We start from the raw sequence: 26567 nt of genomic DNA on the forward strand, positions 1-26567 counted from the left end.
CCAGATCCCTAAATGGCCCCCTCAAGGATTGAACTCAACCCTGAGTTTAGCAGGCCAATGCTCAAATCATTGAGCTATCCCTCCTGCAGTCACACCCCGTGCCTTGAGCCTCTTGCTGCATCCTGCACCCCACACCCCAACTCCCTACCCTGAGCCCCTGCCGCACCCCACCTGCACCCCCTCAGGGCAAGAAGGGAGCGGAGTTGCGGTGGTGATTTTGGGGAAGGGGTTGGAATACGGGCAGGGAAGGGGTGGGAAGAGGCGGGGCAGAGTGGGGGCAAGGGCAAGGGCAGCGGGGATGAGATGTTAGTAATGCAGCCCTCAGGCCAATGTACTAGTCCTCGTGTGGCCCTCGTGGTCATTTGAGTTTGAGACCCCTGGAGTATAGGGAGGTGACATCCATGGTGGCAAGGACAGTATTCTGAGGAAGGTTGTTAATCTTGCAGAGTTTCTGGAGAAAGTCAATTGTGTCCTGTGAGACCTTCTCAAGAAAGTGGATAGATGTGACGGTGATAGTATCACCATTTTCATTGAGACATACCACAGGAGGAAGCCAAAAAAGATAACGAGAGATTGCCCAGTTAGAGGTAGTAGTTGGTCATTGGTTCTCTGGGTTTGAGTGTGTGTGTGTGTGTCTGGAGGGGGGGCACGCACTCATGGAGCTTACATATAGTAGCTGTTTTAAGAGGCTGCTGCTCCTTCTGCAGAAGTTGGAGAAGGCAGAAGCAGTTTTCTCCTGCAATGCTACCAGGGTTGAACCTGGAGGCATAGGACTGTGGTTTTAAATGCACCTTAAACTAGTAAATATTAGTAAAGGGTTTAAAATATTTAATTGCAAAATGAAGGATATTTTGATTTTAAATGGAGTCTAACGATTCTTGGAATTTTAGTAACTATAAATTTTTGCATTTTTCTAATCAGTTGATTGTGACTTAACCTCACTTACCATGACAAGCCCTAATCAGCATTGTATTTCCCCCCCCAGGACTCTGAGCTGAAAAGTGGGGCTCAAAAAAAATCTCTCTGTTAGTCAGTAAAACAAAGAGCAATGTTTAGTTCTCTCAGAACCACAGGGATCTGTGCTTGAAAGATGAAGCAAGGGAGCATTTTTGCAAACAGTGCCACCACCTGGAAAAAATACTTTAACACAGCAAAAAGGTCCAAGCCTGGAGCTTCCTAAGATAAGACCAGGTTCCTCATTTGATTTCTAGGACACTTTGGTATGCAGACCAGAGAGTCACGCTTAGGCATTTGGGTTTTCCTGATAAGACTTGGACGTGTCCACTTACCTCACTGGACTCTAGGTGATTTCAGGTTGCTCCTTGAGGTGTTACTGCGGAAGGTGGATATAGTGAACACTGAAAGCCAGAGAGTCAGAACAGCCTATGCTCTAGAGTAGGCCGAAGGGAGACAGGGCACAGCACCGCTGGGCTGGGATGCAAGGCTGGGGCTCAGGAGGAGAATGACCCTGTAATGTGTTAACAGGTGAGACTGGGCTTGCGGGACACTTGGAAACCATCATGGGTTGGAGCAGGACTCTAGCCTGGGAGGCCGAGTTCCAAGCAGACCAGGTGCCATGGGGAAGTACAGCATGAGATGGGGATTTGGAGCTACCTGGCTGCTGTGTAGGGTGGGGAAGGGCCTAAGGAAACATGTCTAGCGGGAGGCAGAGGCCAGGGCTCAGGAAAGCCTAGGGGGCCTGATGGGTGGGTGGGTGAAAGGGAGCCAGGGGCTTAGCTTGGCCTGAAGACCTGGCGGGTGGATGCAGAGGCTGTAAGCTCAGCATGGCCTGGGGACTGGCAGGCTAAGGGGGTGAGGCTGGGGCTGCCCAGGAGCCTGGCTGGAGGCGAGCGCACAGAAACAGGCAGGGAGGTCGCACTTTACACCGCGCCGCCCAGCGGGGCTGCCGCTTATCAACTCCTCTTACAGTCTGGCATGGGCCGCCCGCCCTCCTTGAACAAACTACAACTCCCAGCAGGCGCAGCGGCGCTCCAACCCCCGCCTCTCTTGACGCATCTGCGGGCAGATTGGCTCAAATGCTGGCCGAGCTGGGAATCCCTTTGGTCGGGGCAGCTGTCACTCCGAGCGCGGGCAGATAGACGTGATAGGCGAGGGAAGGGGGATTCTAGAAGCGAATCCGCGGGGTTTGCGTGGCGTAAGAGCTGCCGCGGGGAAGGAGCGGTGGCGCAGTTAGCGTGGCGCAGGCGCAGTGCAGGGGGAGTTTACTGAGCCCCAGACAGCTGGAGGAGATAAACAGAGGAGGGGGCTGTGGAGGGACCGAGTCCCGGCCAGCCTGGGGCTGCGGAGCATGGCGAGGGGCTAGGGCGGCCAGCCCCACCCGCCCGCCGAGGGATCCTCCTGGCCCGGCCCGGGGGCCGGGCTGTCCCCTGCATGGATGGAGCCTCTCAACTTCCACTCGCTGCGGAGCGTGCGCGCTGAGGAGGCCTGACAGGTAACTGCCCCCCCCCACCCCGCCGCTACCGTACCCCTGTCCCCTCCCCCCGGCTAGGTAACTGCCCCTCCCCCACTACACCCCCGGCCCTGTCCCTGTTACCCCCGCCCGGTAACTCCCCCCCCACCTCTACTATGCCCCTGTCCCACCCCTTCCCCCCCGCCAGGTAACTGCCGCTCCCCCCGGCTAGGTAACTCCCCCCTCCCCTACTGTACCCTGTCCTGCCCCCTCCCCCTGCCTGGTAACTCCCCCCCACCACTATACCCCTGTCCCACCCCCTCCCCCCCGCCAGGTAACTGCGGTCCTCCCGGCTAGGTAACTCCCCCCACCACCACTATACCCTTGTCCTGCCCGCTCCCCCCGGCTAGGTAACTGCCCCTCCCCCACTACACCCCCGGCCCTGTCCCTGTTACCCCCGCCCGGTAACCCCCCCACCCCTACTATGCCCCTGTCCCACCCCCTCCCCCCGCCAGGTAACTGCCGCTCCCCCCGGCTAGGTAACTCCCCCCACCACCACTATACCCCTGTCCTGCCCGCTCCCCCCGGCTAGGTAACTCTCCCCTCCCCTACTCTACCCTGTCCTGCCCCCTCCCCCTGCCCGGTAACTCCCCCCCACCACTATACCCCTGTCCCCCCCTCTCCCCCGTATAGGTAATTGCCCACTACATCCCCTTCCCCTGGCCCTGTTCCCCCTGCCCGGTAACTGCCCCCACCACCACTATACGCCTGTCCTACCCGCTCCCCCCGAATAGGTAACTCCCCCCTCCCCTACTATACCCCTGTCCTGCCCCCTCCCCCTGCCAGGTAACTGCCCCCCCACCACTATACCCCTGTCCCCTCCTCCCCCATCTAGGTAATTGCCCTCTCCCCCACTACACCCCCCTCCCCTGGCCCTGTTCTCTTCCCCTCCTCCCCTGGCTAGGTAATTGCCCCTCCCCCACTACACCCCTGACACTGTCCTGCCCCCTCCCCCCACCTGGTAACTCTCCCGCACCCCGTGCCACTATACTCCTGTCCCTGCACCCTCCCCTCCACCGGCTAGGTGGCCCTAGTCCCTTGCTAGGTAACTGTCCCTTCCCCCATTACATCCCTAGCCCTGCCAGAAAACTGCCCCCCCCCTGGCTATACCCTGTCCCCCCACCAGGCAATTACACAATTCCCCTGCTACACACCTGGCCCTAGCAAGTAACTGCACCCCTGGGTGAGGTAACTGCCCCCTTTCTCTGCCACTACTCCCTCTGCCCCCTATGTCCTCCTCCCCTGGTGAGGTAACTGGCTCCCAGCGCTGCCAGGTAACAGCCCCATCCTCCTGCTACACCCCCTGTCCTGCCATGCAATTGCCCCCTGCCCTGACAGGTGACTGTCCCCTCTTCATGTCCTCACTGCTGTATTCTCATGACAAGTAACTACCTACTCTCTTCCCTGCTATACCCTCTGCCCTACCACTCCCAAGCAACTACTCCTATCCCTACAGGTAACTGTCCCTCTGCCTCCCCTTCCTCTGCATGTCTGCCTGCCCTCTGCATACCTACTTCCCTTGCATGCCCCCTGGCAGGTAACTGCTTGTCCACTCTCTTAAATAACTGCTTCCTTCCCTGGCTGCGCCCCCCTTCCCCCATGGCTTCCCTGTTCTCCCCACTTTCTTCTCTATCCCTATCTGGTAACTTTCCCCTCTCCCCTTATTTCCCTTCCCCTGACATTTCTCCCATAGACACCTGCCCAGTTCCTCTCCCTTGACAGGTGATGTGCTGCCCTCCCTGCTCCTGACTCCCAGCCAAGTGACTGTCATCTGCTTTGTTCCTCCCAGGTATCTAGGGTTATTCCATAGAGACACCCCTCTCTGGACAGTTGGGTTTGAAGACCTAGTACATGTCTGAGTTTGTTTAAAAACAAAACGAAGACCCTCCACAAACGCTGCCCCAACCAAGCTGATCCCTCTGAGATGTCACTTGCAGGATTTTAGGAGTAGGGAGTGGAGCGCCCTGCAACACAGACTGGAGCCAGGAGGTTGATAACAGTGTGCTGGCGGTGTCTAGGGGGCACATAGGAAAAAGTTTTGCAACAGCGGCTGCAGGGGAGTGTGGGCATGGAGCTGCTTGGTTTGCAGTGCTAGTAGCACCTGGTGAAGTGGATGGGTGAGATTCTGTGGCCTGCATTGTGCAGGAGGTCAGACTAGATGATCATAATGGTCCCTTCTGACCTTACAGTCTGAGTCTATAACCTGAACCCAATGGGACCCAACTGCAAGCGTTGGAGTTGGGTCAGGTGGGAAAAGAACGAGATCAGTTTGGGATAGATTCGCTCTCTTCCTCCTCCTCATAGGGTCAGTGTGATGGTAGCTGCATGCAGCAGTGGCAGCCTTTCTGCTGTCCACCATCTCTAGCTGCAGTGTTTGTTGCAGATTGAGCATGCCAAGGAGCGGCAGTGCCTCTCACTCTGCAGTGCACACGCAGCAGGCAGTGGTGGATGGGGAATAGGGCCACCTGCACGTATAGCTGCCATGCTGACCCCATGGGCAAGAGGGGGTGATGGCAGCTATGGCATTGGCTCACCGTTGGTAGAAAGGGTCAAGGTAGGGTCAAAAAAACTACTCGACCCTCTCTGGCTTGGGTTGGGCCTAAAAATTAAGCCTGAGCAGTTTTCTAGTAGAGAGAATATTTTACTTCTGTGTTTGGCATTGATGGGATTGCACTGGAATCCTGTGTCTAAGTTCTGAGGTCCCCAATTCAAGAAGGATGTTGATCAGTTAGAGAGGATTCAGAGAAGAGCCCCCAATGCAATTAAGGGATTGAAACATGCCTTGTAGTGGCAGGCTCAAGGAGCTCCATCTAGTTAACTTTCACTTTACACTAAGAGGTGGTTAAGTCTGTAAGTACCTGCATGGGGGACAAATATTGATAATGGGCTCTCCAGTCTATCGGACAAAGGTATATCAAGAGCCAAGGGCTGGAAGGTGAAGCTAGACACATTCAGATAGGAAATGAGGCATACATTTTTAACAGTGAGAGTAGTTGACCACTGGAGCAATTTACCGCTGGTAGTGGATTCTCAGTCACTGGCAACTTTTAAACCAAGACTGGATGCTTTCTTAAAAGATGTGTGCTCTAGCTCAAACAGAATTACTTTGAGGGAGTTATGTGACCTGTGTTATGCAGGAGTTCGGACCAGATGGGCGCAATGGTTCCTCTTGGCCTTGGAATTGATAAACTGTGCCTGGGGGTTGCCGGGCCTTTGTTGCTGCTGCTGCTGTTGGACCCCTTCCTCTGCCAGGCCAATGAATCACTTGCACCTAGGGGCTGTTGTGCTTCTTATTTTCCCCTCTCATCCCAAGGGGGTGATTATGCCAGTTTAGGGATGAATGGCCGTGGAAAAGTGCAATTTAGATTAAGTTTGCAGTATTGCTGCCCATGCTGTATCTGTTGTGTGGGTTAACTTCATTCTGGGCACATCCAAACCCCCCTGTGGCAGAAAGCTAAGAACCCTTCCATGTTGTGAGCTGGTGCTGCCAAATCCCTAGCTGCTTTCCCACTTGCCTCAATCCCATTCTAACCAGCTTCTTTCGCTGATGGCCCAGATTGTTGAAGTGTTAGATAGCAGCTCTGTCCCTGTTCTCTCTTTCCCCTTGTCCCTAGGAGTTGACTGCTGCTGACAGCACCTCGTGCTGTGTTTCTGCTCCCCACTAGCTTATTTCCCCTACCTTTCTAAATCTCATAAAAAGGGAATCTTATCAAGGAGCAGTGACATTGTGGTAGGCATGGGGGAAAGAGGTGGGTGAAGCTAGTGCATTGGTGACTACCAGTTTGTGTTGGATGGGTGAAAATAGTTTGTGTAGTGAGGGGGAAGGTCGTGAAAGCTTTCCTTGAGATAAATTGTATTTTTGAAAGGACCATGGGGAGGTAGAGATCAAAAAATGCCCCCCCCTTTTTTTTTGGCCTTGGATTTAGTCTGAAAACCCTGAATTATGTCCAAAAGGTTTGGGATTAGATCACTCATTTAATGACAACCTCTGTGGTTTCCTAGTGGACTCCTATTCACTTGGCACTGGCAGAACTTTTTTGAAGAGTAACTGATACCAGATTTTAACTTTGAAGTACAAAAACTGTCAAGCTCGCAGGAAACTTTTATATACATGCAGTAAGGTACACATGTATAAGAGAGGTGTGTGGGAGGGGTGATTTTTGGAGAGGAAAGCTAGTTAGTGGGTTAAACTAAATCTGCTGTTCATACAAAAATCTAGTAGGATTCTGAGATTCAAAACCGATCAAGAACTACAGCTATCTGCATTTTAACTGTAGTGACTTCCTGCTGGGAACAGTTGGAGTTTACCAAGAAGGCACATACTGTTCTTGAACAATTAGCAGGACCACTGGGTGAACTAGTCTGGTAAATCTTGTAACTCTTTTGTGGAGTGCTTTGGGAGTGTCTTTCCAGGAAACTGCTGCTGTCTGTGTTCCTAAAGTATTGTAACTCCACAAACATTAACTGGCAGGCTGGTGAGGCCAAAGCCTGTAGGATTCTGCTGATCATTAACTTTTGGCTGCAAACTTGAAGAGATCAAACATTGCAAAGTGTCAGCCTCCTTTCTAGACCTTGTCTGTTCTCCAGCATCACTTGCACAGGATTGTTCGGTTATGAATTATGAAAAAGTGCTACAGAGGATGGGGAAGTTGGGGTGGGGAAGAGTGTGAGAAGAGTGTACGGATGAAATCCCATCTGCAGTATCTTCAGACTTTGTGGAATGGTGGGCAGCAGGTAATTAAAGGAAAAATCTGTTCTGGATTAACTGAGTTGATTATAAGGACAACTGCATGAGGTTTGTATGGGAAATATGTTCTGATGTGGCCCAGTAATCTGGCCTGTTTATATTGCTTTAGTTTTTTAGTAGTATAAGAGTTCAATGTTGCATGTACACAGAGTGAAGTTACCCACAGCACAGATATTGCATTGGTAGTAATAGTGTAAGTTTACCCTAGAATGTGGCACAATGGTAGGGAGCAATCCTCTCTTCCCAAGGTGGGGAGGGATAGCTCAAGTGGTTTGAGCATTGGCCTGCTAAACCCAGGGATTGTGAGCTCAAATCCTTGAGGGGGCCATTTAAGGATCTGGGGCAAAAATCAGTACTTGGTCCTGCTAATGAAGGCAGGGGGCTGGACTCCTTGATCTTTCAAGGTCCCTTCCAGTTCTAGGAGATAGGTATATCCCTATTATTATCATTATGCCAGTGTCTGCTTGAGGGTCTTCTAAATGCCTTTGCCTCTCTGAGACTACCAACAGGGAGGGGAAATTCTGATGATGATTTTGTCACATGGATACTCTGCTAGGAACAGATCTGAAACACACCCACTTGTTTTGCACAAATCATAGAAAAGCCAAAGGTGACTAATTCTCTGTCACTGGTTTGAATCCAGCCCAGATCCTGAAGGTGAGAAGGCTCTGTCTCACTACTAATTCCTTGACATACCCAGTCCCCCTACCTCATGGCAGAAAAGAAGTCTTATTTTAGAGGTTAGAGGGGAGAGATCAGGAAAATGGAGGATATTGGACTTGTCTCTGGCCACGTCCAGACTAGGAATTAAAATCGATTTTAGATACGCAACTTCAGCTACGTGAATAACGTAGCTGAAGTCGAATTTCTAAAATCGAGGTACTCACCAGTCTGGACGGCGCTGCATCGATGTCCGCGGCTCTCCGTGTCGATTCCGGAACTCCGTTCGGATTGATGGAGTTCCGGAATCGATGTAAGCGCGCTCGGGGATCGATACACCGCGTCCAGACTAGACGCGATATATCGATCCCCGAGCAATCGATTTTAACCCGCCGATGCCGCGGGTTAGTCTGGACGAGGGCTCTGACTGAGACACTAATACTGAACCTTAAGGTAACACAATAAATCAATTAGTGCTTTCTCTCTTGGTAGAGGATGCTCTATGGAGTGCAGGGAAAGAAACAAAGTAAATGAAGAGATGGGAATGAAAAGGGATTCCTAGTAAAGGAAAGAAAATGGTAGAAACTAGTTGGAGTCACAGGTGGGATGAAGAAAAATGTGGTTGTATTAAACCAAGCCTTGTAAAAGTAGATCTGATGCCGCTTATAGTTCTAAATATTATCTGGCTTCCAAGGCATGGCCTGAGGTTCTTCCATAAGGTATTGGGTCCCACTGTGCTTCCTGGAGCACCTTGGGGTTTTCCTGCAAAGTCTCTGTCCCATCTGAGTTTTGTAGCCTGATCTGGGTCATAGCTTGAGGTGCTGTTGCTACAGACTGTGGTGGGGCATTATGATGCCGGGAATATTCAAGGAACTCCCTGACAAAATACTCATAGCTGTATGGTTCAGAACTATATATAAAATAAACAAAATTAAACCAGCTTGCTTTTAAACCGATTTCAGCCGGAGTGGCACAAAACATGCTTTTTTGAATAACTAGGAAATATCTAAAAATGAGCCATATGGGCCGAGAGACCTGCTGCTAGAGAAACTTACGTTGACTGATACATTCTGTTGGGGTTAACGAATGTGCATGCCCTTTTGTGGGACATCCAGTAACCATTTGGCTAAGAATAACTGGAAGCCCTTAGATGTACTTCCCAGGAGATCCATAAGGTTTAAAAGCCTTAATCTAAACTTTATTTTGGGATCTGTTTTTAAATTAATCAGGGACTATATCTTTAAATCTTAAGAGTAAGATAGCATGGCTAGCAGAGTGGCACTCTGGTTTATTAATAATGAGCACTTATATAGTGCTCATTATCTGCAAAGCACTTTAAACACCAACTAGCCCATGCAACACTCTTGTGGGTTAGGTATGCATCAAACATATGACAAAAGTGAGTGTGATTTGCAGATGATGTCAAACTGGGGGTTGGGGGTTGCTTTTACTTGTAGTTTTGAGTTCTTATCCTCTCCTCCCTTGACAAATTGGAGAACTGGTCTGAAATCAACAAGATGAAATGTAATAAAGACAAGTGCAAAGTACTATGCTTAAGAAGGAAAAAATCAAATACACAATTACAAAATGGGCAATAGCCAGCAAGGCAGTAGTAGTGCTGTAAAGGATCTGGGGGCTATAGTGGATCACAAATCAAATGACTCAACGGTGATGCAGTTGCGGAAAAGGCTAATATTCTGGAGTGTATTAAAAGGAATGTTGTATGTAAGACATGGTGGGTAATTGTCTTGCTCTATTGGCACTGGTTGGGGGCTCAACTGGAATATTTTGGTCAGTTCTGAGCGCTGCCACCTTTTAAGAAAGATGTGGGCAAATTGGTGGGAGTCCAGAAGAGAGCAGCAAAAATGATAAAAGGTTTAGAGAACCTGACCTATGAAGAAAGGTTTAAAAAAACTAGGCATGTTTAGTCTTGAGAAAAGGTGGGGGAGGGAGGAGCCTGATAAATCTTCAAATTTGTAACAGTCCTTAACATAGAGGATGGTGGTCAATTGTTCTCCATGTCTGCTGAAGGTAGGACAGGAAGTATTTGGCTTAATCTGTAGCAAGGGAAATTTAGATAAGATATTAGGGAAAACTTTCAAACTATAATGGTAGTTAACCTCTGGAGTAGGCTTCCAAGGGGGGTTGTGGAATCCCCATGGTTTTTAAGAACAGGTTAGACAAACACCTTTTGAGAGATGATCTAGGTGTCCTTGGTCCTGCCTCAGTACAATACAGGGGGCTGGACTAGATGACCTCTCAAGGTCTCTCTAGTCCTAACTTTCTTAGACTTTCCCAGGACTACTAATCCTAAATCAGACATGGTCTGAAGTTGGGAGTTCCTGGTTCCCAGTCCCCTTCTCAAACCAATAGGTGATAATTCAGGGCTTGCAGTCCAACTGGATAGATGTTAAGTTTTAAAATAAGTTATCTTGAAGGATTTAGGATCTTGCAGGCTTGGTTCACTGCTTAACAGGTCTTCAGAAGGAGTAGATAGATTAAAGCAATTTTTCAAACTTTGTCTCCAAACCATCACCACTTCCAAGACACACAGACTTACAAAATTCTTCCAGACCAGTGTTTAAAATCTTATAAAATTCAGACTCAAGACCAAATTCTTAATGAGCAAAAGTAAACTGCTTACACTCATACTTTCCAGCTTGACCATTTTGTCCCAAGCCATTCCCCTCTTGCTCTTGTATCAGCCAAATGTCCTTTCTGGGATAAGGGGCATGGGCGGGGGGGTATTTAATAGAACTGCAAATTGTTCAGTGCAATGGTGATAATGACTTTAAGTTGGGACAGTCCTTAACAAAATACGTGTCTTCTTGTTGTAAAAGTAACTTGCCCTTTTCCCTTCTTTTGACATTTAGTACTGATGATACACAGGACTGGCAGACTTGAAGCAAAAATTTTTCATATCACTGCAGAACAAGTACAGCATGGGAAGCAGTATGGCTTTTATGTGCCCTGTGCCACTAATATTCCTAAATTGTGCCCTGGAATGACTACAACTACAGGCAAAAAGGTGGCTGAGCCCTGTTGACTGCTTTGAGAAGCCTAACAAAAGGCTTCTTTGGCGGTTATGTGGATGCTTGTCCACTGAGAGTAAAACTATGACCTCCCAAACTCATTCCAAATGAGCTTCCAAACAGCTGGCCAGCTGAGCATAACACCCTTTTGGTTACAGCAAAACTGAGCTGAGTCTTAATGGTCAGACAAGTTGAGAAGCTCCATATCTCAGTACTTGATCCTGAAAGCCGGCCACTTTCTCAAGAATAGCGAATGACTGGCTTGTCACTGTGCTCCTTCAGCGAACTGGTGGTTCAGGATGTTCAAAACTGGTGGGGGGATTTACTCATAAATGGAACTTTCTAAAAGACTGTAAATGCCTTTCTTGGGCCACTTTTAACAAGTTGCAGAATTTGGGAAGTCCCCTACTCTTGGCTAAATGCCAGTTTGTGTTGGCCTGTGTGGAGAAGGACTGGGATCTGCATTTTTATTAATATTTTTATATACCTCAGCTTACCTGCTTGGCATTCCAATTGACCTTAGCCTTACGTGGGGAGAAACTGAGAGGCAGAGAATGCAACAGGGGCAGTCAGTCTGAGACAGAGGCCCTGTGGTGTTTCTGAGGCAGCCAGGCTTGCCTATGTTTTTTAAGAAGTGATAAGATTTAGGCAAGGCCCAGGTGTGCAGACCTCTTGGGATACTAACCCTTTTATCTGTGTGCGATGTACCTTGGGGTGAATGGACCATATGTCTATTTACAAAAAAGTAATTCAAAACCACTCTATCTACCACTGGTCACAGGTTCATGGAGGTCAGTGTTTTGTAGATGCTAAATCCAGTTGGGCCTGTCATGTAACCACTGTTTGGAAATGGGATCTGATTCCCCAGGCAGAGTTGTAGAACCATGGGGTTCTCACCAGAGGGGGGGGAAGGTAATTAGTGAAGGCTGTCATTGGGGGTGCACTTGTGAGGGACTGCAAAGGGATATGGAGTACTAACCGTACACTGGGAATAGGGGTTTTGTAGCCTGGCAAGGCAATGTAAAGTTGAGTAAACCATGGAGATTCGCTCTGGAAGAAGTGCAGGTAGAGACCTGTTGCTTGGAAAGATTGCCTGTGGAGGTACTGTGGGAAAGATCACAGGTAAAGCTTACTGCTGAAAAGTCAGTCTGTCAACTTGAAACTTCCCTTCCCAGAGAAGTCAGGAGAAATTCTCTTATCTTCACTCAAAGCCTAGCAGGAAAGTGCCTGACTGGAAACAGTCTTTACTGGTTTCTCTGACAAAGTAGCTTATTTTGCACATTGATGTGTTTTACCCAGGACTGTCCTGGGGCACAAGTAACGGTTTGATGCCCTGTGGTTCTGGGGGCCCTGCAGTTCTTTGTCTGCCTCTGAGTTGCTGAGTCAGGCTGATCTCCCTTGCCCAGTGTTGGACATAGAAGGGGAAGTAGGAGCTAACTCCCCATCCCTGTTCTGCATAGTGTCACGCTCCATTCCAGATAATTTTATTTGTTGCCACTGGGTTTGCTGCTGGGCTAACCACAGAAGATGTGGTGTTCCCTCATGGAATTTATTAACATTGTTGGTAAACTGGCCTGGATAACCAGAGGTTAGTTATAAAATCTGATAGTTTAATCATCTTACCTCACGGTTAGAAATATTGATGACTGGTATGCATTCACAATGCTGCCTTTTAACACTGAGTCTGGGAGGTGGGATTAATATGGGTAATGTTAAGATCACTTAAAAATGTAAGGTCTCTTAATGGGCATACACACCAGCTTTCTGGTATCACTTCATGTGTAAACAAAATCTGGATCAAGTGTGCATGTGTAGTGGCAAATTAACTGACTGCATTGGCCTAGACTCAGCGAAGGCCCAGTAGCGCTGGCCATACCTAGATACAGTACAGACGTGCTGTCCAAACTCCCCTCTTCTCATCCTGATCTGCAGTACCTTCTGCTATTCAAGCCCTGAACTTCTGATGTGCAGAATTTACTAAATTTTGTTTTAAGATGTGTGCAAAGAGGTAAGAATAAGACCATAACATTCAGTGTCTCTCCTGATCTATTCTAGGAATTGTTCCCAGACTTCTGGGGTGACGGGCTATCCCACCTTGTTGTTTCTTCTCTCCACAACCCCACTCAGCAAGACCTATTTATCTGATCAACTGCTATGCACTGCTAAAAAGTTCACATTTATGAGTTCTAACTTCCCTGTTATTCCTGAATTTCAATCTCTGCTTAGTATTTCCTGATTCTTACAGGTTTAAATAAGATCCTTAATGTTACCCTTATTTGGAGTTGTATAGTGAGAGCAAGCTAGATTAATACTCATGAACTCGCATTAAAGAGACTGTCGCCTTTAGTTCTGGTATCCTATAACACAGAATATATCTTAAAACCTGAACTTTCAAAGCTGGGTTTAGAAATATTGAAACAGTGACAGGTACAGCATCCTTAGTAACTGAATGAGGTTAACCTCACTGGGAGCTGATGTTTTATTTATACACCATCAGCTGAACCTCTTGTTGGGAACAGGATTGAGACACAAGAATGTATTTCACATTCCTATGATGAGACTCAAATTTCAAAGCCTTTAGGCAAGTTATGTTAATTTACTCCCTGAAAATTAACCGCTTTTATCTTGTTTAGTTTGTTCAAAACAGATCCCTTCTTGCATTCAAAAAGTCACCAGCTGATGATCTGACTGTTAAGATGGCAGTGATGTCTGATCACTAATTAGCCTTTATCTTATCGAAGGAACACTTAGGCTCTTCTAGGAATTTACTATAGTTCGTAATCAAATGTAGTGATGATCGATTGCATTTAGTTGCAATTTGTTTTTCTTTTAAAATGGAGCCTCCTGGCTAGAAGCAAAAGCTTAGAAAGCATACATATGAAAGAGCTTGTACATGCTATCACTTATGTCTGTGTAATGTCTGTCGCTCAGGGGTGTGAATAAGCCACCTCTGGAGTGATGTAAGTTACTCTGACCTAAGTGCCGGTGAGAGCTTTTCCTGCCAACATAGCTACTGCCTCTCGCAGAGATGTTTTTATTATGCCGATGGGAGAGCTCACTCCCGTCGGCATGGAGCATCTTCACCAGATGCACTGAATTGGTGCAGCTGCACCGGTATAGCACTTCTAGTGTAGACTAGCCCCAAAAGTCTAAGTACTCTTATTACACTGATTGGGTTGGGGGTAGGAGAGACCCAAGACTTGCATCATTGACAGCCTCAGTACCTTCACGGTCTCTGCTGCTGACAGAGCTTCTCTAGAAACAATTGTTCTGTCCTCGTACTGTCAGCCATCTCCCTTCTGAGTCGCTGCTTCTCACTCCCGAGCTAGGTGGAGGAGCCTTGCTCAAGGCTCACCAGTTCTTTTTGTGAAAGGAGCTCAGCGCTGCCATTAGTTGAAGACAACACTTAACATGACCTGTTAAGTTTTTTTTTTTCTTTGTTTGTAGGTAATTAAATGTCTTTACTGTGGAGCTCTGCTTTGTTGGAATGCTTGAATGCACTGCAGCTCCTCCTATAGCTTTCTTTTGTCTGCCTCATTGTGAGAAGATGGCAAAAGTAAACATTACTCGAGACCTCATCCACAGGCAGATCAAGGTATGTGTCATTCAAGACTCTTATTTGTGGTGGTTGGATGGGTAAGGAGAGCGTAATGTTCATGCTGGAGCTGTTTCTGTGGGGATAGTCCTCACAGAACTAAATATCTGCCATTTCCCCATCCCACCCCCACCCCCCAAAAATCTTGCTGTGATTTTGTTAGCTCTGGGAAGGATTCACACTTGGCTGGGAAACTTTGCTGCAGGAAGTTGTGCTGTGGATTAGGTAGGGCGCCACTTTCCTTCAGAGTAGGTGGATATTGAACTAGTCCCCAAGCATAGTGTTGGGGATACTGTACTGATGAAATTACCATCTTGGGTGACACCCAAGAGGTTCTGATGACTTGTGATCAATTAAAATCCCTTTAGTAGATTAGAGGTGTTAACCTCTGAGTCCTGGCCAAGTTTCAGCTGTGACAATTCTATTCTTCCTGAGCAGTTTCCTCTGGACACTTACTTTTTTTTCTTTCCTAAACTGTTGTGTGGTGCTAGTATCTGTATTTCTAAGGTACTCGTTACCGTTGTGTCTTGGAGTTGTAGGATGTTGTTTAAATTGTTTGTGTCTTAAATATGTAAATGTTTGCGAGCGAATGGGATGAAACTGGCACGATTATAATCGTGCCAGCACTGCCTCCTTTCCAGGTACTGAGCAGGACAGCAGAACATCCTATGCTCTGACTTAATTTCCTGCACTATGGCCCTGTGCCCACGGTGAGGAATGCAGTGGAACCTGATTGTTGGTGCCATATTGTAGGCCACTAAAGCAGTGATTTTCACACTTTTTTTTTTCTTGCAACCCAGTTGAAGAAAATTGTTGAGGTTCATGACCCAATGGACCTGGGGATGAGGGCTTTGGGGTGTGGGAGGGGCTCAGAGTTGGGGTGTGGGGATGAGGGCTGCAGGGTGAGGCCAAGGATGAGGGGTTTGGGGTGCAGGAGGGGGCTCAGGGCTGGGTCAAGGGATTGGGGCATGGGGTTGGGGTGCAGGCTTACTTCAGGCATAGGCGCCGACTCCATGGGTGCTCCGGGGCTGGAGCACCCACGGGGAAAAAGTGCACCCACCGGCAGCCCCTCGACCTGCCTCCCCACGCCCCAGCTCACCTCTGCCGTCTCCTCCCCTGAGCGGGCTGCCACGTCCTGCTTCCCCCCCCCCCCCCCCCCGCCTCTCAGCGCTTGCACCACTAAACAGCTGTTTCATACAAGCCTGAGAGGGAGGGGGAGGAGGAGGAATGTGGCAGCACTTGGGGAAGAGGCAGGGCAAGGGCAGAGATTTGAGGAGGGATCCAGTGGGGTGGGGGGGAGAATTGGGGCAGGGTCGGGGAGGGCACGAGCACCTACTGGTGCCAACAAAAGTTGGTGCCTGTGACCTCAGGTGGCTCCCAGTCAGTGGCTCAGCGGGGGTGCTAAGGCAAGCTTCCTGCCTGTCCTGGCATTGCGGCTCACGCTGCGCCCTGGAAGCGGCTAGCAGCAGGTCCGGCTCCTAGGCAGAGGCATGCAAGCACCTCCGCGTGGCTCTTGCCCACAGTTATTGCTTCCCAGCTCCCTTGGTCAGTTCCCAGCCAATGGGAATGCAGAGCTGATGCTTGGGGTAGGAGCAGCGCACAGACCTCTGGGTGTCTCCCCACTCCCCTCCCCCCACCCCCCAACAACCTAGGAGCCAGACCTGCTGCTGGCCGCTTCCAGGGCGCAGCACGGTGTCCGAACAGGTAGGGACTAGCCTGCCTTTGTCAGGCAGCACTGCCGATGGGCCTTGTAAAGGCCTGGTCGGCGTTGGTGACCAGAGCCCCTGTGACCCCAGTGCCTTATGTTCCACAACCCTGTACTGGGTGGGGACCTGTAATTTGAAAACCATGGCACTAAAGTATACATCTGCTGCTCTGCCACTCTCTAGATGAAAGTGTTAGGTGCTCAGTGGTTTGGGCTCAGGATACCTAAAAGATTGTCTAAAGCTCCAGGCAAGGACTTCAGGTAGGATTGCCAACCGTCCTGTATTATAAGGGATGTCCCTTATTTAAATAAAATACTGTCTTGTGCTGATTTAGTAGGGGGCAGACACCTTTTATCCCACATTTCAGCCAGGGTAGTGCTACTGGTTGGCAACTTGATCTGGTGCACAGGGTCACAGTGCCACTCAGCTTTGGCCCAGCCACCCCTCAATCATGCCTTAGCAGCCCCTGGACCTCTGGGTTTCTCCTGTATTTTTGAATTGGTGTTGGCAACCTGTCTGCACAGTTCTGCTCTTCAAGCACAGTGGAACTATGCTCAACAATGGTAGGCCCCATTCGGACATAGGGATGGAGCTTTCTCCAGGGCTGATCCAAAAAGTGTGGAATGAACTTCCACAGGAATTAACCATCAGACCCTGCAACTTTCTGCTCCAAGTGCAAGGTGCACACTCTTGAGCTTACTTTTGCAAGTACAAGCAGTATACATGTATTCTATCAAATTATCTAAAAACACACTTATCCTTGTGGGGAAGAGAGAGAACTACACTTGATGGGTGTGGATCTTGTTGCTGAACATACTTCCAGAAGGGGCTCAGATACTGTGGTCACGAGGTCTATATAAGAAGCTTAATAGTATAGAGCCTCTCTGCATTTCATGAATAAAGAGTTAGGGTGATATATGGTGTTATTAGGAATATACTGCCTCTGCAGTTAGTCTTCCTTCATCCGAGCCAACTACTAACCTATCTATGATCTCATTAAGGAACAGGGGGGAAACAACCATCCTTCATTTTCCTCCTCCTCCTTCGTTTGTATTGGCACTGCATTGTGGTAACTGTTCTCTTCTCTGTGGGACAGCCTGTGCTAATGGTACTGCAGTTGTATGCCTTTGTTCTGTTCCTCTGTCTGTGAGGCAAAGAAGGCTGTCCGGTTCAGTATCCCAACTATCTCCTGTCTAGTGGTTAAAGGTCTTGAGAAGACTGAGAATAGCCTTGGAACAGTGAAAATGCAAGTGTGGATTTTGTAGTAAAATGACACTTGGTTCTTCAGGACAGGGTAGCTTTTCTGAATAGCTCTAATCTAGTGCTTGCTTTTATCCTTCAGCTGTGACTTGAAGCTTCTGGCCTTCAGCCTGTTCTTGCCAAAAGATCAGCCCTCCTTCTTCAAACTCTTGGGTGTATCTTTTTGGCAAAAAATAGAAAACAGGCAACCCTGTTTTTCTTTTCCTTGGGTCACCCTGATTCTTATCTCAGGTGTCTGGCAATTGAGGTTTTATCATGAATAGTGGTGAAATGATGGCTTCTCTCTTTCTGAACTGGAGAGTATAAAGTACCCTGTGCATGAGTGTTATTCACGCTGATAAGAAAACTGTGCTGGCCCATTTTGAGAGGGGGGTTGTGTGTGTTTTCAATGTTCGGGATAAGGGAGTGTTCTGTGCTTGCTGTAGTAAGTGTGGTTTTCCTTCGCGTAGGAGAAGGGCGCCCTGGGCTTTGAGCGGCACTATCACGTCACTGACCCATTCATCCGACGCCTGGGCCTAGAAGCAGAGTTGCAGGTAAGTGAACAGTGCAAGAAGAACTAAACTACCTACCTGTTCCACATTAAACTGCATAACACACACCTGTCTGAGCTCCATAGACTTATACTCTCTCTCTTTTTGTCTCCTCAACGTGGGGCACTTCTAGCACTATGTTAGAGCCAGGAACAGTGTAGTAGGTTAAAGTGTACATGACTCTACTAATGCACCTTACAACAGCTGTCTTGTACCCGGGACAGGCACTAATCTTACTCATAGTTGTTTTTGACATAGGCAAACCTCGCCTAGTTCAGTCTGATGGCCTGACTTCTTCCTGTGACATTTGTGACTGCAGTAAGTGCCTTAGAAACCAATAAATGAACTGCCACACTGCAGTCTGACGCTCCCGAAATGGATTACAAATCTTTGAGAGTTTGTCTTCCCATTGGTACAAATTCAGATTTTTTTCCTCTACACCCCTCTTCAACTCCATCTTCCTCTCCTCCCTAACCCCCCCCCACCTCCCAAAATGCTGACTGGGCACTCCAGCTGTTCCTTTTGTAATCCTTTGTTAAATAGGCTGGAAGTATATTGCACATTCACCCAAATGCAAAATGCTTCTCAAAGGGAGGTAATGAAAGCGCATCTTCCCTGCATGCCCCAAGGATCTGTGCACATGATTCTCAGCCTAGTCAAGAGCTTTTGAAACAAAGTCACCTTTCCTTGTGTGCAGCAGTATCTCTGCATTAGCCTCTAAGGCTGAGTTGCTATTGTATCCAGTTGTAAATTATTATTTTTTCCCAACAAGCTAGAGCATGCCTTTCTCTCCTGGAGGTGCCTATCTGAGGTGTGGGTAAGGGTGTCTGAAATAGAAAGCTGTTTATATCAGAACAAGTTGTGTGGGGTGCTTGCTATGTCCTTGTTTCATAACAGTCCTTGATAAGTCTGCAGTTTGTGTAACTTTCTCTTCCCTTCTTTGCTCAGGGTCACTCTGGATGCGTCAACTGTCTAGAATGGAATGAGAAAGGAGAGTAAGTGTGTGTCTCGATTCAGGATGAACAAACTGATGGCCCAGACTCTCCCATGAGTGGGCTGAGGATCATCTTATCATAAGGGGCCACTTCCTCTTCCCAGTGAAGTGAATGAGGGTTAAGGCTAAAGGTTTTGGACTATAAATCCCAGAATTTAGAAACCAGGCTTATTTTGTTGGCTACATCTGGAAATGCTCCTCTTGTGAGTTTGTAAAGGAAACGGGGGCTGGATGGCAAGTGAAGGATCCTCTTCTATAGAGAGCTAGAGACCCATCCACTTAACTAGGGTTGTGGCACAGTGGCTCTTTGGGATTTGTACCCTTGTATGAGGCTGGGGTGGTGGATTTTTTTTTTCTTTCCCTATGCTGTAGTCTGAGTGCTTCTCTGGTGGAGAAGCAGAGTGTAGGGGTAGAAGGGTGGAAGAATCCCTCTCTCCATCTAATAACCTCCTTCTCTGCACTATCATATTAAACACAAATGCTTTAGCATAACTAGCACAAGTGAAGTAAACAATATCCACCTGGGAAATAAGTGTAAGAGAGTCTCTACTGTGTTTGAGCCAATTACCATGGCCCACATTCTGTCCTGTGGTCCTCACCCAAATCTACAAGTCAGTGGGAGTTTCATGTACTTGAGGGAGGAATTTGGCTCCAAGGAGTATTTCTCAGGCTGAGGGTCATGGCATCTATTGGCATCACCGTCTGGTCACCTGTTCCATGCCTCTTCCGCTGAAGTAGGCTAGTTCTGCCACTTGTGCCTGCCTCTCCTGACACACATGCTTATGAATCACTGCATGGATTCTGGTGTGGGGCACATCTGAGGACCAGTTGTGAATGACAGGATGTGGGCTGACAGGATGAGTGGCTGAGCAGCTAATCACAACTGGGAATGGAACAATGCTTGTAGCACTCTGCTCTCTTGTATTTTTTCAGCTTGCTGGCTTCTGGCTCCGATGACCAGCATACCATTGTCTGGGATCCCCTGCATCACAAGAAGCTTCTTTCTATGCATACAGGGCATACTGCGAATATCTTCTCGGTCAAGGTGAGTGGGGTCCCAGGTGTGTGTTTGAAAATGAGAGGTGGAAAGAAGGCATAGCCATATGGGGCTTGGTGTTTATGATTAACATGCAAATAACTTGTTGCTGAGGAATATTTTTCCATAAGCAAGTTCTCCAAAGAGTACTAAATTTTAAAGACTTCCAGTATTAGGAAAAGTTATATTAGATGTAGTATTCTGCATCTCAGCCTGTGCAGTCCTTTAAGCTTGGTCACGTACCCGTATAAATACTGGTAGTGGTGGCTGAAAAAAAATGCAGTAGAGAACTGCATTGTATGTCACATTGTTGGAGACTTGTAGAGATCTGTACAGTAAGCATATGCAAGGAACATATGTAATTACAGGTCCATGTGCATAGAGGATGATCCAGTGGTTAGGGTGCTAGCTTGGGAGGAAACCTATGTTCAGTTCCCTGCTCCAGCACAGACATTCTGTGGGGCATTGGACAAACCATTTAGTCGCTCGAGTGTGCCTCAGTTTCTACATTTTACAGCTGGGGATAATAGCATTTCCTTACCTCAGCGTGAGTGCTGTGAGGATTAAGAAGATTGAGAGGTGCTCCATTATTACATTAATGAGCACCGTATAAGAACCTTACCTAGATATCTGGCCATGTGGCTTTGATCGCTACTCTGCTGCAGTTGGGAGTAGCTTACATTTCACAGGGAGATGTAACAGATGTCTTTAAATGGAGGAAGAATTTACTGTCAAACCATCCCTCCTTACAGAAGGAAAACTGGAGCCTGGTCACTTGTCATGCTGAGCACAAGCAGTGGTAGCCACAGCTGGCTGCATGCAGAGCCCTACAATCTAGACTCAGTCTTGTCTTCTCTGTAAATGCTACAGGAAGGCAAGAGTTGCTTTGCCTGTTTCAAATAAGAATGACCTGCCATCCGTAAAGCTTTGATTTCCCAGCCAGGAGCTCCTGTTCTAGTGCATTGTTGCCTGTTGTGATCCGAGCTCTCTCAGGCTGCAACTGTAGCTACAGCAGCTTGTTGCAAAGGGAGATGGAGCAGTGGCCAGGCTATAACTGGTTGGATGACTGTAAAGTGGCAGTTGAAATGTCTAAAGCTCTTCTTCCTTCCACAGTTCTTGCCACATTCAGGGGATCGGATCCTCATCACAGGAGCTGCAGACTCCAAGGTGCATGTTCATGACTTGACTGTCAAGGAAACCATCCACATGTTTGGTGACCACACCAACAGGGTCAAGCGTATTGCCACGGCCCCAATGTGGCCCAACACCTTCTGGAGCGCAGCAGAGGATGGGCTCATCCGGTAAAAAGCTTTGGTGCTCATTCTGGGGAGTAGCTCTTGGTGCTGAGAGACACCTTTATCAGAGTAGTCTTGCTTGAGTGGTCACTAACATCCTCAGTCCACTCAATTCCCTGCCCCTTCCTGTTGGGTTGGCACAGTTCCATTAATAAATGAAGGGGAACTTTGGTTCACTGGTTTGACTATTACTGACACTGTCTGCTTCTTGTGACTCGACTTATTTGTATTGCCATAGCCCTAGTCATTCACCTGGATCCCATTATGGTGCTGTTCTCGGAACAAAAAGTTGGTCCTGCCCCAAGGGGATTACAATTTAAGTATAAGACAGACAACAGATGGATGCAATAGGTGGGGGTACAAGGAAGCAATGAGACAATATTGGTGATAGGGCAGTGGTCTCAGCACACCAGCCACCTAACAGTTAAGTTTTTGGTAGTCCTCATGGCAAAGGACAGTTTTTTGAGGAGGGATTTGAAGGGTGGCTAGTGAGGTAGCTTCTTGGATTTTTCTGGGGAGCTCCTCCCAAACATATGGGGCAGCATTGGATGGGGAGACTGCAAAAGTTGCTTGTTTGAAAAGTTAACAACTGGGCAATGGAGGCTGGTATTGTGGGCCAATTAGTGGTGAGTGTTGAAGCTCAATGGTGAAAGAGAGAGGTAGGATGGGGATTGATTGCGAAGAACCTTGAAAGTGAAGATACTTAAACTTGTTTACACTGGCACTTTACAGCGCTGCAACTTTCTCACTGAGGGGTTTGAAAAAACACCTCTCTTCTCCCTCCCCCCCACCCCCCCAGTGATGCAAGTTTCAGTGCTGTAACGTGCCAGTATAGACAGTGTACCAGTGCCGGGACCTAAGCCCCCCGTGTAAGTGGTTGGTTTTTTTTCTCTCCCAGTGCTATGCCTCGACTGCACAAGCCACATTAAAACGCTGCTGCAGCAGTGCTTTAACATTGCCAGTGAAGACATGCCCTTAGTTAATATTTTGAGTTAGAGAAAGGGGAGGCAGAGAGAGGTGATATGACTGGCTAGGAAAACTTATCTTTGCAGTGGCATTCTGAGTGGATATGAGTGGGGCAAGGTTGCATTTGTCAAGGGCAGCATGAAGGATGAGCACTTGGAGTAGAGTTTTAGCTGTGTGGATGGATGAGAGGCCATATCTTAGATTTTTAATATTACTCTAGTGCCTAGAGGCCAACAGGTTAGGGCCCCAGTGTGCTAGGAGCTGTACACATATGTAGTGAGAATTTCTGCCCCAAAGAGCTTGGTCTAGTCCCTCTCTCTCCCTCTTACCCCCCCACCCCCCCAAAAAATCTGAGTGGTTCAGCTTGAAATAAAGGGTATCTTTTTTTCATAAATAGAGGAAAAGGGGAGGACATTTCCTGTTACAAAAAATGAGGTGAGAAAAGAACAGTCATATCTCCATCAGAAGGAGCAGAGGAAGGCAGATGCAATGTCTTATGAGATTCTCCTTCAGAACCCTCATTAAGACTCTAGAACACCTAAAGATTATTATCCTTAAAGATTTTATTTATTCCAGATTTAATACTGGACTCTGGGCGTGTGGCAGGTCATGACTCTGAGTTCTCGTTGGTGCTAAATAAATTCTCATGTAGTACAGACTTGTCAGCAGAAAATGTTGGTTATCCTGGTGTCAAGGCTTAGTTCATCAAATCAAGCAGCTCCCAGTAACCTGGGACACTAGAAGCATTTGTGTGATGGTTCTGCAGTAACAGACCTGGAGGGGAAGGGTGTCCTCTTTCCTCCTCAGACACCATCCAGTCCTGTAAAATCTAGGTCACTATTTAGCAGTAATAACATGGCAGTATTTGAATTCTTCCTCTGCTTTCCATGGTGACCAAGCTGAACTCCTTTCTATTGCTATGTTGGTTCTTCCTGGGCACTGGTTAACGAACTCTCCCTTCTGCTGTGTAGACAGTATGATCTGCGAGAGAACAGCAAACGCTCAGAAGTCCTGATAGACCTTACCGAATACTGTGGGCAGCTGGTGGAAGCCAAGTGTCTCACTGTCAACCCCCAGGATAACAATTACCTAGCGGTGGGAGCCAGTGGGCCCTTCGTACGGCTCTATGATATACGCATGATCCACAACCACAGGTAATGGCCACCGTCACTCACAGGACCTTCTCGACAGGGAAGTGAGTAACACGAGACCTGAAAGAGGCCTTGCATGGTGGGAATGGGGCATCCAGAGGAGCTGGCCATCATCCTTCTCAGCTGTGCAATGGTACTAAGTTTTCCTCCCCCAGCATCCTTTACGCACAGGTAAGTGGAACTGTTTAGCACTCTTGTGGTGGCTTGGGGCAGGTTTGCAATTGCTCAGCTGTCACACGCTTTCTTACTTGCAAAGAAAGACTGCATCTCGGGACAGGCTGAATTCAAGCAGTTGAGTGTTATAATCATAAAACCACTTTCCCTTCTGGCTAGAAAAAGCATGAAGCAGAGTCCCTCAGCAGGAGTCCACACGTTCTGTGACCGGCAGAAACCCCTTCCGGATGGTGCGGCGCAGTACTACGTGGCAGGTACAACTGTTGTCCTCATATGACCATTATTTTTATCTGGCAGGGCCTCAGAGCTAGGATCAGTGATCAGATGCAGCACCAAAAAACTGCCCAAGAGAGCTTACAATCTCTTGTATGTGCTTCCAAGCCTCACCAGCTATTATGTTATGAAAACTAGAACTGTCCTGCTCTGCTATCCTGCAAGGCTATAAAATACTGATGCATTAATTAACCTCGGGAGGGGCTGGCTAGCTAGCTATAGATCCCCTCTCATTTCTGGGTTGGGTTCACACCTGATGTAGATTGCTAATGAACTTGGTCTACAGATATATGTTGGCCAGTCTACATGAACACCATGTAGCTGCTGTCACCACTCTCCTACATTACAGCTGTCCCCTTTTAATCAGCTTTCATTGCGGAGACAAGAGCTGAATAAACCACAGAGACTATAAACTCTCCTTTAGAGGGGGAAGCATTTGTGGCCTAATATGAAGGGAAACTTGGCCTCATTCAGTAGCTGTCTCATGGAGAAATGGGCACCTGTTTTTTCTGTGCCCTTTACCAGCACTAAACACTCTGTATGTTTTTGTCCCAAAGCCCCTAATATAGATTGGTCTGAACCACTGCACTGAAACAGAGTGAATACTACAAGCCCAAGTGGGAAACGGATCCATTAAAAAGGATCAGAATTGTGCCCCTGGAAAGCCGCCTTTGTAATAAGGTCCCACCATAGGGTCCCTTAATGTTCTTAATCCTTCTGTGTTGGCCATTCAACGCTTCTCTGGTCTATCTGAAGCATGAGAACCCATGTGTAGGCTGAGCAGTTAATGCACAATGTGTTCAAGAAGCCCATATTCTGCTGTACCAATGAGCCAAGACACAGAAGCATTATTAGAGAGCTGAAAAATAATGAAATTCAAATGGAGTCTTCCATGAATCAGACAGTGGCTGACTCCAGTGAATGGCTGGAACTTCAGGATATTCTCACTGAAGCAGTCTTTGGATCTTAGCTGGATTGCAAACACCAGTCTTCAGAGGCTGATTCCTTTACACCTGGGCATAGCCATGCAGAGGGCTTTTGTAAGAGGCCCTGAAAGGATGGCTGTGTAAGACTGAAGGCAAGTCTTCCTGCCTTAGGTTAGAGCACCTCAGAGAGTGATGTAAAGATTACAGCAGTAGAAAACTGGGAAATAGCTTGGAATGTGACTACATTTCATTCATGTGCTCTCTCAGCAGTCTCCCACAACACATGGTGGCCAGTGTGGAGCAGATGATGATGTTGAGGGCTACCAGTTAAACAAGTAAACTATGCTAGAGTTTTTCTTCTCTGCAGGGCACCTTCCAGTGAAGCTACCAGACTACAACAACCGGCTGAGAGTTTTAGTAGCCACATACGTCACCTTCAGTCCTGATGGCACGGAGCTGTTGGTCAATATGGGAGGGGAACAGGTAGGATGCGAACTGATGTTCAGGAATAAGAGTTTTACATAAGACTGTATTAGCTGGGTCATGTCTTGACTCACCCTGATGATATTCTACTGAGTTTATCATGCCTTGAGCAATTTGTGTCTGTAATACAGTTTGATTCAAATGGCTGTGTCATGGATTTAATGATTACCCTCTTACATCAGAGGTCAGTGTAATGTTAGATTTGAGTAGCATTTTCACTCTCTGCTTTTACAGTTGACATTTGCCTGTCTGGAAGAGCTGCAGAAACTGTCTCATGACTGACTGGGAATGAGTTGCTTTAGGAAACCTGCACTAATTCCTATGCTGCCACCTCTGGCTAGTTCTATGGTAGAATCCAGTGGAGGAAGAGCTGTCTCTGCCTGTAGAGACAATGGCTTGCACCTGGGATGTTTAACAGGTTTCATTTTAAGCATCTGATAACATTCTTGGGTCTTTGTAAAGCCTATTGTGAATCTCTTCTGGTAGAAATCAACAACTGCAAATTGAGGGCTGGTTTAGATTGCAGTGAGACAAGTAAATCCTGCTGGTAGAGCTAACTTATAAGGATTAGTAAAAGCAGCAAAGAATCCTGTGGCACCTTATAGACTAACAGACGTTTTGGAGCATGAGCTTTCGTGGGTGAATACCCACTTCCTCAGATCCTTATAAGGATTAGGGAGGGAACTTCCCTTGTGGGCAGGTTATTCCATAGCCATTCTCTGCACCTTCCTCTGAAGCATCTGATAATGTCATTTGCAAGAGAGTATTGGGCTAGATGGACCTTGAGTCTGATCTGGACTTTCAGTTCTTATGCAGATGCACTCTTGGCTCAAGGGCTTTGCGGGACAGAATTCTGGGATTCCCTAGAAGGGAGTCTTCCTTTGCCTATAGATGGGTTTTCCCTCCGTCTAGTGTGACCCACTTGCTTCCCAGTCTCAGCTGCTAATTGTTTACAATCCAGTCATGAACCCCAAAATGGTTCAGTAATGTGTTTGTATAGGCGGAAGTTAAATTTGTAGGGGAGGTGTGTGGTGGTTTTTATTTTTATTTTTTAACCCTATTAACATTGTAGGTGGAACATTTTTGCCTTTACTAACCATTCAGTCACCAGTCAATTCTTGCTTCTGTAGTATGTTTTGGTATCAAGGGGGCTTTATTGCCATTAGTTTAGTAGGACAGGGGTCATTTCTCAGCACAGTTCTTTCTGAACTTCTTATCTTGTCCCAGTGCTGGTACTTCTGCCCTTTGTCTCCTTCCTGTATGTGTGTC

At 47.6% G+C, this 26567-nt stretch overlaps 1 protein-coding gene across 3 annotated transcripts in view; it reads left to right on the top strand.

Moving 5' to 3' along the window:
• The first annotated feature begins 2168 nt into the window (after window positions 1–2168).
• WDTC1 (WD and tetratricopeptide repeats 1) overlaps window positions 2169–26567 on the top strand; it is a 38898-nt gene continuing 14499 nt past the window's right edge. Inside the window, exons 1-10 of one of the 3 annotated variants that reach the window (XM_050932020.1) lie at window positions 2169–2452; window positions 10751–10812; window positions 14357–14504; window positions 17920–18003; window positions 18949–18995; window positions 19928–20039; window positions 21144–21331; window positions 23263–23445; window positions 23776–23870; window positions 25183–25298. In XM_050932020.1, coding sequence (XP_050787977.1) covers window positions 14397–14504; window positions 17920–18003; window positions 18949–18995; window positions 19928–20039; window positions 21144–21331; window positions 23263–23445; window positions 23776–23870; window positions 25183–25298 — 933 coding nt within the window. In that variant the 5' untranslated portion in view covers window positions 2169–2452; window positions 10751–10812; window positions 14357–14396. The remainder of the gene's footprint in view (window positions 2453–10750; window positions 10813–14356; window positions 14505–17919; window positions 18004–18948; window positions 18996–19927; window positions 20040–21143; window positions 21332–23262; window positions 23446–23775; window positions 23871–25182; window positions 25299–26567) is intronic. The other 2 variants (XM_050932018.1, XM_050932019.1) reach the window with 2 other exon arrangements.

The sequence above is a fragment of the Gopherus flavomarginatus genome, chromosome 22 (genome assembly GCF_025201925.1).
Source record: "Gopherus flavomarginatus isolate rGopFla2 chromosome 22, rGopFla2.mat.asm, whole genome shotgun sequence".
NCBI classification, from domain to species: Eukaryota; Metazoa; Chordata; order Testudines; family Testudinidae; genus Gopherus; species Gopherus flavomarginatus.